Source organism: Acanthisitta chloris, unplaced genomic scaffold (genome assembly GCF_000695815.1).
Source record: "Acanthisitta chloris isolate BGI_N310 unplaced genomic scaffold, ASM69581v1 scaffold15132, whole genome shotgun sequence".
NCBI lineage: Eukaryota > Metazoa > Chordata > Aves > Passeriformes > Acanthisittidae > Acanthisitta > Acanthisitta chloris.
Window position 1 is genome coordinate 126,961 of NW_008660079.1, and position 12,910 is coordinate 139,870.

Below are 12,910 nucleotides of genomic sequence, written 5' to 3' on the forward strand. Positions count from 1 at the left end.
CATTTTAGAGGTGTTAAAATGTTCAATGTGGTTGAAATAAATATAGCATATATTGCTCTCTGTGTAAATCAAGTAAAATAGGGCAATATTTTAAGCTGACTAGCATCAGTGGCAGAGGCAATAAGACTGTTTTAGCAAAATTGGTAGACACCCTAAAATTTGCCATTTGGGGCTGTATTCCAAGTGGCATATCAAACATATTGTCTGGTTGGAGACTGACACGAAGTGATCATAATGGGTTTGTGTTCTTGTTTCTACAGAGCTCAGTTGTAATTTTCATTTTTAGTAATTTGGCCACAATTATAATCATGTTCATTTTGGTGATGTGTTAAAAATCTGTTGTTGGATGTCACTTGGTGTTCCCTGAGATACTAATAGAACAAAATTACTAGCTTTCAGAAATGAGATTTTATTTTACAGATTAGGGTTTTTTCCCCACTAAAACCCCTAGAATAGCATGTTTGGGAGTTTTGCAATTATGTGTAATTAAAATCACTATAGTAACTGCAGTTTTTGCAGAGTTTTTGTCAATGCCTAAAGATACATTGTAAAACCACAATTAGATTGGAGGCAAAAAAAGAGGATTTCCTCATACTTACAGCTGCGATGAAGGTGCAAAACGAAGACAAAGCTTTCTTTTCTAATTAAAATTTTAAGGTTCCACCTAATACTTTAATTAGCTTTTCTCAGCTTTGACTCCCACGTCTGGATGCACAATTCCTATGGGATTCCCTTAGACTCTGGGATGCTTTAATGCTTCTGCTGCTTGTTCAGTGTTATTTTTTGAGGCAACTGATGGAAGCAATATTAAAACATTGTGCTAATAAGTTTCCCTATCCCTCAGAATTCCTCTTGGTGGAAAATGTTTCTCAAGGCTGTTCTCCATCTCCGTTTCTGCCACCCGAATTGGACACTAAGTTCATTCACTCATTACAGTGGTGTGTGGAATAGTGGTTTGTGTATTGTAGAGGACATTGCTGAAGAGCCCTGTGAAATGACATCAGGTATCCAAGTTCTGCTTGTCCTGTGTCAGGTTCTGGATAAAGTGTAAAAGCTGGGACTGGTGCACATCTATCCCTGTATCAGATAGCAGAGCTGATATTACATGCTGTTTTGTCATAAGTGCTGTGCTATTTGTGGTTTCGCTTTCAGTTTTCCCAGGTCAGTATTATTTGTGAAGTTGAAATATTTCTGTGCTCTAATTAATTTTATTTATCCTTTTGCAGTGTGAGTGAATGTTTGTGAGCTTTAAATGTATGTTTGATTACAAGGAGGCGTTAGGAAAAAACGTCATGGTGGAATTGAAAATAATCTTCTTAGAACCTAAGCAATATTCTAACTACTTGTATTTTCAGTTCTGTTTTTTCTTGAATCTTACCAGAACTTTATCTGGCAGGCTTTATCCCTTCTTAGTTTAAATTCTGAGGAAAAGCACCTTCCAAGTGTCTGACATCAAAGTTGATGGTTAGAAAACAGCCCTGTTGATTACTAATGATATTTTTTTTATATGCACACTTATAGAAGTTTTATCTATAATGACCAAAAAAGCTATTTGAGAGAGAGCACTGTTAAAGTTGATAAATTCTGCAATGTTGTTTGTTTTAATTCCCATTTGAAATGCTGTATCTTTGCATTCATCTGAAAACCCAGTCCAGAGTGGCAGTGAGCTTGACTAAGTCAGTTGTTGAGGTAGTTTCATGTAGTGGGTCTGTTTAGCAAGGTGCTGCTTTAACAGCTGTGCTTTTTACAAAGTCCAAACAAGAATGCTCTGCAGTTTGAGGTTTGAAAGGCTGAGGAAAGATGTTCTTCAGAGTGGGCAGCTGCAGAAGCTGCCAGGGTATGGAGCAGAAGTTGTTGCTATTGGTTTCAAATTCAGTAGTCTTGAATGCTCAGGATTTTTTTTCTCACTGAAGAGACCACTTAGGACACATGGATAATCCTGTTAGCCAAATTTCTTATTTTAATTAGCCAGCCTCAGATTGCCCACCCCTACAGGGGCAAAAGAAGCTAAGGGGCTTCTGCAGATCTTGCAGTGCATGAAAAGTAGTAATTCCCCCTACTTAGGAATTCAAAAGGTTGACAGCAGATGGGGCTTCTTGCACATGTCCTACTGTGTCTAGAGCTGGATGTTGCTATTACATGTGATAATACTATTGTCTAGTCTAGTTCCCTTCTTTTGGTGGTTGTTAACTCGAGGGATTTGGATGCAGTTTTATTATTTGTTTCTCAAGACAAATTTTGAAGCCTTGGGTATGCTTTAAGGGTGAGTTGGTTGGTGGATCCCCCCCTTTTAGGGTTTTCTCTTAAAATAGAGAGAACATACCTAAGGGATTGCATTTGAAAGCCCTCTTGACTTAATAAAATATTAGGGATTAAAAGTCAGGAAATAAAGTTCCTGCATTAAAGCTTTTTTTAGTCTTCTTTAAATGTGGCTTCTGGGGTCATTCTTAAAATACAATCCTTAGCTAAATAACTCTGTGCTATTATCCAAATAATAAGACATGGTCTGGCGTGGGTTTAAATGACTCTAAAATTGAGTGTGTAGCCACCCTCTTCACTTAAAATAATTATAAGAAGCCATTACTCTGAGTTTTTCTCCCAACCATATCAAACTACCACGTTAGAAACCAGCAGGTTTTAGCCTACTGTTTATTGCGTTTCTTGTGTATCCAAAAAGAAACACTGGAGGTACTGCGAAAAGCAAGATGGGAAGTACTAATTTTATTTTTTTTCTCTTACTGATGTGGAGTCACATTTCTCCTACCCAAACCCCTCTCATTTTCCTCTTGTCATTCATTCCCCGTGTATGCAGCCTTTGTCTTTGCCCAACTATTGTGTTTGATCCTTCACATGGTCTTTGGAGTAGTTGTTTGTTCTTTTTAGCAGATTGGAACCCAGAGTTGACTACAGCCTGTGAAGTAGAAAAGTAAGAGCAGTAGCTTGGTTGACAGGTTAGTGGTGAGATTTCCAGTTACAGCCTACGCAAATATAAGTGGGAGCAATGTACCAGTTACTGAAGTAGTTTTTTTAATTCTGTGCAAACAATAGCATGGATTTGCCTGCGAGCATTTTAATTGTTTTATTTATCATAAGTATGAAAAAATGCAAATGGGAGAGAACCTTAAATATCGTAGCTTGGAGAAAAAGTGTATGTTATTGGTACTGTACCCAGAGCATAAGGTGGCTGTTGTGCTAAATTCTGTATGAGCAAAAATGAAAGTCTGGGAGCTCTTGATAATGTGTTTTGAGAAGTATTGTAAGAATCAGAGTATTCTAAACATACCTATATAGGGAAATTCATTACATGATGTATCTATACACGTATATATCGTTAGTTATTCAAAACATATGGCATTAAATAACAGTGTGAGAGTTTTGTCAAGAGCAACTAGTGCAAATGAACTGACGTCATTCATGTCTGAGCACTGCACTCTGATAATTTGTAGGCAGTCTCTCATCAATTTTTAAATGAACTCTAATTTATAGTTAAGAATTGGGCTACTGTCCCTTTGTAAAAACCTTCAGCATGGTCTAAAACTGTAATGTCCTTCATGCAGGACGTTAGGGATGTGTGAAATCACAGAAAACCTTTTGCAAACTTTTCACATTTCCCTGCTGTAAAAAAGGTCTCACCTGCTACTTCACTGCATGTATCAAACTGTCCTAAAGAGCAGCTTGGTCTCAAAATGCATCTCTGGGTAAGTCTCTGGATCAGAATAGTGTCATTTAGTACATAGATTTTGAATTCACTGTGAAGTGGGTTCACAGGCTTTAAATTCACACTGCAGCAGGAAGGTGTTACCTGTTTCATTGCAAATAGTTGCATCCCACTTCTGCTTGTGCTTGTGTAGTTTGCAGATTTCCAGAGCTAGTGAATAGGAAGCCCTGATGTCACAGGGTTTAGCATAACATAAATGGTAAGAGTAGTCACTGAATCAAGTATTAACACTTTTCTAGTCAACATTTTGAGTATTGTTCATAGAAGTTCCAAGGGTTTTGCTCTTAGGCTTAGCTGGGATGAGTTTGGCCCTCTCTGTTAAAAGACACCACTGAGAACCTTCTAAAATCTATTCCTGAACAGTAGTTGTAATTGAGGACCTTGCCTGAAATCAGAGTTAAAGGGTGGTCTTAATTTCCTGTTAAATTTGGTGACAAAATCATATATTTCCATTGGAGATGGGTTATCTTTAAGATCGTCCAACCTTAACCGTTCTCTGATTCTATGATATGCAGTAGAAGAGGTGTGCTGGGTTTTCTCCTTTGCAAGTAGTGACCACCTATTGCTTTTGAAAGGCTAATAATACCAAACCACTTTTTAAAAAAGGGGTTTGTGATTTGTTTGAAAACATAATGCAATATATGTTTTTGCATTTATCATATTTGATACATAAAGCTTTTAATTCTTTTTATCTGTCACTGCTGTAGTTTTAATGCATTCTGAAGATACTCAGAGGGTTGGTTTGTGAGTAATGGGAAATTCTCTCAGAGAATCTCATACATTCTGCATTCGATTTCAGGTTTAAAGAACCAAACATTCCTAGACAAATTTGGGAGGAAACGTCTATGAGTGATCACAGATTTCTACGCCTATTGACTGTTTTTTGAGCACAAATATAAAATATTTAAATATGAACTAACTTTGAATCCATTTACTTTAGTTGTTCAGTTTTAGACTTTGCTGCTTTTACTGTTTTTGCATGAGTGTCAATAACCAACAAATACAACACAAAGCCTACAGTATCACATATGATTATCTAAAATATTTGACCACTTCTGAAAATGTCAGTCACAGACTTTTTGTTCCACAGTCCTGTTTCCCATTCTGTATGCAAATTGCTGCTTAACCTGGCTCACAAATATCCTTTGGAACATCAGAGCTGGTAAGCAGATTGTGTTCTCTGATGAAAGATGATATTGTGTACAATTACCTTATTGGTTTTTGTTTGCTTGGACATACTTGACTAAATTTCACAGTCAAGCCTTGAGACCAGGCAACCCTTCTAGAGATCCATCTTGAAAGTGTTGAAAGTGTCTTGATACTCTTCCAATGTGAAAAGTGAAGCGTAATTTTTAAATTGGTAGAAAGGTGCTAGCCAAGTTAGGCAAAAAGCTAATTCATTTTATCTGCCAAAGGGTATCTGTTCCTTTTTAAGGTATAAGCAGGTCTAATGTTTAGAATCAACCTTTGACATTGTCTTCTATTTTCTTATATTCACCTTCAGATCTGTTACCTTTGCAGTGTTTTTACAGTCTGAAAAATAAATGCATGATAAGCATTGTGTATAGGGTAAACATTTCACAAGAGGAGTTCCATGTTTATTTTGGTCTTATCTCTTCTTAGCCTAATTCCTTGGGTAATTCAGGATTCCCTTCAAGCAGGAAGTTGAGAAAATGAGAACTTGCCTGTAGCAGTAGAATGGCTATTTGCATTCTGCAGACACTGGCTGTGAAGCATTCCAGATCTGAGTGTAGTCTGACATTAATGAAATGCTTCCTACACATCTGCTATCAGCTGAGAATGTTGAGCCAAATTACACATGTTAGATAAGCCAAGTAGGAAAGGTATTCCTTATAGAACAACAACAGAAAAAAAAGAAGTAAACTGAACTTTGTAAATCAAATTTCAGGTTTGTTTTCTATAATGGCAGTTCAAAAATCATGAGAATCAATTAGCATAGATGCAATCACTGCTCTTTGGGGTATCCTGTTATAAAGAAAAAGCTGGATCTTTTGCTGTTCATCTGAAACAACTGCAATGTTTCTGTTCTTAGAGTATTTCTGACCTTAGAATATTAATTTTATGGCTAAATTCTTTAACAGTAAGATAAATTTTAAAGTAAAGAACAGATGGTCATTAGTCATTCTAAGAGTCATTTTTGTCTAAATCTGACTTGGCTGTGTTGGTAAAAGCAATTTCTAGTGATTCTTAGGTCCAGTTTTAAATTTTTCTGGAGCATTCACTTTTTCCTTTCTGGTAGCACAAGCAATTCCAACTACAGAACATCCTCTTTTCTGAACCTCCTGCATGTGGATATTGTACTTTACATGTGACTGTGCATATAAAGTATGTTGTAAGTGTGGGTGTACATACATGCTGACCTTCCATCCCACAGTGCTGAAGCAGTTTCTGTGTGCTCTGTGCTGGGGGTTTTCAGGACAAAACAGTTCCAGCCAGTCTTGTGGTGACATGACCAGTCTTAATGACACACCACAAAATCTTAAGAGAATAGTCTGGAACAGAATTAGGTCAAACCACATTCCTTGGAGGAATTAGGAAGTAGGTAAAACTGCATTCCTCCCAGCTGGAGAAGACTCAGAAAGGCAAATGTTATTATTAAAACTGCTCAGAATTGTGGAATGAGCCTTTCTTCCTTGCTGCAAAACAGGAAAGGACCAAGTAGCTTATATTCTTGAAAAGCACTCTTCACAGCTCTCTGCCCACTTAACACCTTACTTTGAAATATTTCTTCAACTGTGATTTGGAGGGAAGAGTCATCCTGGAATCAGTGCCCCTGCTTTCCCCTGCACTAAGGTTTTTGTGTGTTGGGAGTCTGAAAGAGACCATTGTATTTGGGTTATTTGCACAGACTGTTTAGCTCTGCCATGAGGTCCATGCTTGCATGGCAGAGCAATTGATGGGGTACATGGGGTACATGGGGATATCACTAAGAACAATAAAACAAGGAAAAGGTAGAGCCTATTTGGCCATGGCACAAGGCAGACAAACTCCTTTATCTGTACCAGCCTTTGTGTGAATAGGCAGTGGTGTAACCACACACCACTGGGAGTCAGGAATTGCTTCCTGGCTCTTATTGCCTTCCAGTTTACTCCTTCATAAGCCACATTCTTACATGAACCTTTCATTGGCTCGAACACAGACCTTTCCACACTGACAGACCTACTGTTAAATATATTATCCCCTTTAGAAAAGCAAAGAAAAATGGAAAGAGAATTCTCTCTCAGTTCTCAGTATCTGTAATAAACCAAATCAGTTGTGATGTTGCTGGAACTGTAAGCAGAGAAATAACATTTTTACAAGAAATTTCTTTTACTAATAACAGTAGATAATGTGCACAAAATGAGTCTCCTGCAAGTCTGCTCTTTACTCTGTGTTTGAAAGAAGGAGGAGCTAGTTAAGGTACTCATCCTACAGTCTTCACTGATATTTCTATCGATAACTAATTTCCACTGTTTACTATTTTCAGTTCTGTTTTTCCTTGGGCTTTTAGGATTGTATGGCCTAATATCTTAATTTTTATATTTCAAAGGATTACCTGTATAGCCTACAAGGATAATGTCAAAATTACGATGTTCTATAAAAATTTGTTATAAATAAATATCAGTTACCTATGTGTCTTTTCCTGTAATCACTTTTCATGTGTACTGACATGGGGATGGGATCTGCAGGGTGATGTGTCAGTACCTTATTAAAGCAGATTAAGCTTGAAATGTGTTAGAAATTACTTTTTATGCATTGTACATGCTACTTATGCAGCTAGGAACTGTTTTTTAACAGTACTTGCCTGCAAAGTAAGAGTCTGCTGGAGTTTGGGACAGCAAAAGTATAAGTGAAATAGTCTAGTTTTTCTGTAACAATTGGCAATATTAATTTCTTTCTAATATGTGGAGAAAAATTGTTTCATGTTCCCTCTGTCTTTGAAAGTAGTAGAGTAGGAAGGTATATGACTCCTTTGGTCAGCACAGTGAATCCTTAGGGCTTCTGTGTAATCACATCCTGTGCTCTACTCCCAGTTAAGGATTTTTCAGGGCAAAGTTCCACTTGTCCCAGAAGTACTCCCTGTTTTAAAGAAGACACCTTGATTTACAAATACTTAAAGGTCATTCCTGGTATTTCAAGGAGCTGGATTCCCACCACAGCTTCCCTGCAGTCTCAGCTTGTTTGAAGCTGCTCCTCCAAAAGAGGAAGCTGGTGGGGAGGTGGAGGTGGTGGTGGTGAAGGGCTGGGAATGGCTGGCACCTCCTTTGTGGAAGAAAATTTAATTTTTGAGTAGACATTTGGTGACACGTTTTAATCTCTTTAGAGTTGATGAGCCATTCTTTTACAAGAGTTTGACATTTCAGCAATTTCTACTGTTACATTTATAAGAGGACTAATCTACCTCTCTGCTGTGGAAATGATACTTTATCACTCTTTTTTGTAAGGTTATATTTGGGTTCTATTCTTGGTATTTTAAGGTAGCATAATTCAGAATTTCTTTTTTCAAATTAATTTCCACACCAATAAATTTCTAAGTTGACTTCAGAACTGACCTTCACATTTTGAGGTTGATATTCCCCTTAAGGATTTTTGGTGGAGTTACGGTCTTGGGACTGAGCTTTTAGAAGACGTTAATGTGCAAAATGGTACAGCACTTCATAATAGCAAAGGAAAATGAAATAAAATATGGACAAGTGATTTTCTGCTTAATATTTTTTGCAGCTGTGTCACAGAGTGAAAATCAAACGTGATGGTGATTGGTTGTGTGCTGATTAACTTCAACAGGAATTTACAGCAATTAGTTCTGGTTTGCTATAGAGTCTTGCCTGAGTCATAAATCCTTTAGGATTTGCTGAACATCCTGAACAACTGAGTGAAGATTTACATTACTTTCCTTTACATTATGTTTTTCCTCTGACAGCAGTTTAATGACAAGTTCTTGTTCATCTGATGACATCGACCAGGAAGAAATCCAGCTGGCTTTGCAGGCTGCTAAAATTGCCACACGAGAGAAGATCAGATCTAGATTTCATGGCAGTAATGACCTTATTCATCGCCTTTTTGTCTGTATCTCAGGTAAGGGAGTTGCCTTTTGTTCTGAACTTAGGAATGTTTTTAGGGGGTTTTTGTGCACATGAAGTTATAGTAGAGATGACTAGAGATGAAGCTGCAGGGAGACTCTGATTTTGGAGCCTAAATTGCAGTCTGGTCTAGAAGGAGCTATTACCTGATGGGAACTTACAGCACCAGAGATGCCAGAGACACAGACATCTGACACCTGTAGCAATGAAGAGTTTGTGCATGTGTCAAATTTGACTTCGAAGTGCTTCCTTTTTCATGGTGGTGCCCTGTGTTCAAGAAATAAAATTGATGCAGCAGTTTTATTTTGATGTGAAAGGAATCTCTCTGTATTTCCTGCCAAAGGATAAGGAAGATATATATTGACCTGCAGGTAGCATAAAGACCAGAATGTAACTTGGCCATTATGGCGAATTAGTTTAATTAAATGTTCAATTTTTATTCCTAATGTGAGCAAGTGATCTCCTAAAAATAAATGAGACCATTACTGGTAGCAACAGGCAAATTTAAGTACTATTTTTAAGGATGGTGTAATAGTCTAATAACGGTTTACCCATTTTCTCAAACTCCTAAGGTGTTGCTGACCAGCTGCAGACAAACTATGCCAGTGATCTGAGAAGTATCTTAAAGACCTTGTTTGAAGTCATGGCGACCAAACCTGAAACAGAAGACAAGGAAAAGCAGAAGAAAGGCAAAGAGATTTAAACATTTCTTTTCTATAGTGAATTTCTGCTGGTAGAACAATGGGGATCCATGAACTATGTGGCAATAATTCCCTTAACATACTGTATTTTGGCAGGACTCACTGTACAGTGATTTAACCTAAGTTTAAAACAAGTCATGGAAAGAGCCTGTAAACAGGTTGAAGTCACTGCAAGTATAGGTACACAGGAGTATGTCATAAGGCAAATATTGAAGAGTTAGTCCTCAAAGTGCATCACATTCCTATGTGTAACAGCAGCACAGTGTTTGTAGCCCATATAGTCATAGCATAATCTATGCAGGGTTTAGACTTCATAGATTTATTCCCCCCCAAATATTGTTTCACAATGGGTACATTTAAATTTACCAAGATGTGTCTTTGGTTCGGAAGTTCAAATAGCTGTGTAAAAAGAGCAGACTGTAAGATAAGAAGGCTCAATATGATGCTGAAATCTGTCCTGTCTTGAAGAAATTGAAGAATTTGGCTTCAAACTAGAAAAATATCCACATTTGAATTCTAGCTAATTAAAATAATGGAACCACGACTAGAACATGAGCCAATGAAAGGGTTTCTCTCTGTGACCATTTTGATTATTTCTTTTTCAAAAAGGCAAGTTTGCTGTCTTATCTAAAAATAACCAGGTCATCCCAGCAAGACTGCAATTACCTTTGTCCTTTGTTATTAGAACTATCAGCATCTGAAGGTGATCAGACCTGTCTTTTTTTTTTTCCCCACTCCCTTTCCTTCTGATTGAAAACTTTGCCTTTCTCTTTCTCCCAGTTTCAGTTAGAAGCATTGAGCATTCTATGTAAAACACTTGGTTAAAAGTTGGATCAAGTTAGCAGAAAAACCTCCAATCCAACCCAGCTGTGCAGTGGGATGGTGCACAACATCACAGTCCTCTATTACTTGTGGCTGAAACTTCTGCCAGCAGTTTTATGGTGGCAGCATGTAATGATGCAAAAAGAGACTGGTTTTGTCATTGTTGAAACATAAATAAATAAATGGGATTAGACAGAAATGCTAAAGAGAGAATGCAATAGCTCCTGAACATTCGTATAAGAGTAATAAAGAAACTGGAGCTCTAAACTACCAGAAGTAAGAGGATTTTATGTCCCGTAATAACAGCATCTTTCATTTCTGTTGTCATTCCAAAGAAGAATAGAGGAGACTTTTAAATCACTGTCAGGGTAAAGAAAAAGCAAAAATCTAAGAAGGTGCATGGAGGTGCTACTCTAGTCTAATCCCAGAGTCTTTTAAGTGAAAATTGGAAAAATATGAGTACTTTCTGAATTGTTTTGCAGTTAATCATGGTTTAAGAAATGCAGCATTGGAAGACTGTGCTTTATGTCAAGAAAGTATATCATCCTCAGAACTTGCAGCAAAAGCCAGAGATGGGGACTTTGAAGGTACTTTCTTTTTTCTAAGAATTAAAATGAGACAACACTGTTGTATACAAAAGTCATTAGAATGAAAAGTCTTTTTATGTTTGGCTCTGGAAAGTAAGTATAAAATGTTGTCATAGTATGTTTTAGAGACAAACTCCGGTGATAAACCAAGCATATCTCTTTCAGGTTTTCTCTAACAGCCTTGTGAAACTCTGATCTACAAATTGCATGTTCAGTATGAATTCCTCTCTATCAGTGGAGAATGTGTTAAAGCCTTTAATATACAGACCCTGTGTATGACATTACATCTGACAAGTTTCAGAGGGCTATGTAAGATGCAAAGCCCCATGTGAAGTCCTCTCAGCCAAATCTAAAGAGGTTTTTATATTCTTTGCTCTAGGTGGAAGTGCTGCTTTTTCCTGTGGTAAAAGTACCTTTTATATTTTCTCCACTTTTGTCTTTGATCAAAATATTTTGGTGGTTATTTTCCTATTCTTCACCATATTGCTTCAAATAAAAATTTTAGCTAAGTCTGCCAAGGTTGCTCGAATCTCCCTGAGTGAGTTAAAGAAAAGAGCATATCTAAGTCTCAGTTTTGGTTTGGATTCAGGCATTCTGAGAGCTCAGGAATTTATTTCTCTTCTTTTAATCTGAGCTGCTTCAGAGTTAGTTATGGACTAAAACCCTATTAGGGCAAACACAGGATAAAAAATGGATTAAAAGATATCAGAGCACTTGCAGTCAAAGAATAGGAAAAGAGAAAGTAGATACATGAGATGGAGCAAACAAGAAAGCAATCAGCTTTCATCTTCAAGGCTAAGTGGTGGTTTCAGCACACCAGGAGCCCAATTATCAGAGCAGTAATATCTCTGTGGTCAAGTGAGAAATACAAGACAACTGTCAACTGTGAAACTGTATCTGAGCTTCCCAGAAATTCAAGTGTGCAATAATTTCCCTGTGCTTTAAAACTTTGATGCATTGTTATGTATTTGTCCACACAGATTCCTGTCCTTCCAGTGAGAGGTCTGGAATGCAGGATGCCTGAGAACTGAGTGACAAGCAGTGTGTGTCTCTGCTTGTATGCAAAGGTGGTGACCAACAGAAATGTTGGTTCATGTCATTTGTAATAAACATCAAAAATCACTGGGGGGAAAAAAGACCTCCTAAATATGACATTTTAGAGTAATGCTACATATTTATAAGTTATTTTGTGCTTATGTAAAACCCATGGTTTGCATGCTTGCTCTTCTTCTGAAGCTGCAGGCTAAAGGATCTAATCTATTTAGAACAGCAGGGCTAATTCATGTATAATGCACTGTAGAAATATTATCTCTTCTGGAGGAAGATGATTTGGAGGCAGATAAAGAACTATTCAGTAGTCATTTAATTGATTTTTTTTTATTGTGCTGTAATTCAGAATGTCACAGAAGGTGCAGTAAAGAACAAATCTTTAAGCAAAATCCTTACCATGTATGGGCTGTATTGGAAAAGAATGCAGGGGATTATTCATCCTCCACCATTTCAGTTCATATTGTTTTGTTTTGAATCGATGCCTGATGCTGTCGGTGAATTTGACTTACAGAACTTGAAAGCAAGTTATTCTGAACTGCAGGATGCTAAATAACCTTCTTGCAGTGAATGTATATTTTGTCACTGAAGTCACTTCACTTCCCTGGCATGTTACTCAGCTTTCCTTCAGACTTTCATGGCAGCTTCTGTTGGCACAGTGAAGGTTTTATGTTTGGGGAAATGCAGTCTCTGTGGCTTGGAATGTTGTTTATTGAAATAGAGGACAGTGGCCTGGCTACTTAGGTGATGTTATGGCCTCAGAGAAGTGCAGTAAAGGGGAATCTTTGGAGTTACAGGAGCCCCTGCAGCACCTGGGCAGTGTGAATCAGTTATTTCCCTGCCCTAAGTGAACAGTAAAACCCAATCTGTAGGATTAATAGCATATGCAGATAACTACAGCAAATCCAGCCCCCTGCCTGCACCTTTGATCCCATATAGCAGGTGGTTTACCTG

At 37.5% G+C, this 12,910-nt stretch overlaps 1 protein-coding gene across 4 annotated transcripts in view; it reads left to right on the forward strand.

The window, feature by feature from the left end:
- Positions 1–12,910, forward strand: part of ZFYVE28 (zinc finger, FYVE domain containing 28) — a 79,611-nt gene that overhangs the window by 55,956 nt on the left and 10,745 nt on the right. For 2 of the 4 annotated variants that reach the window (XM_009069688.1, XM_009069689.1), the window contains 4 exons: positions 7,922–7,930; positions 8,640–8,794; positions 9,372–9,488; positions 10,805–10,909. In XM_009069688.1, the coding sequence (XP_009067936.1) occupies positions 7,922–7,930; positions 8,640–8,794; positions 9,372–9,488; positions 10,805–10,909 (386 nt within the window). The remainder of the gene's footprint in view (positions 1–7,921; positions 7,931–8,639; positions 8,795–9,371; positions 9,489–10,804; positions 10,910–12,910) is intronic. The other 2 variants (XM_009069687.1, XM_009069686.1) reach the window with 2 other exon arrangements.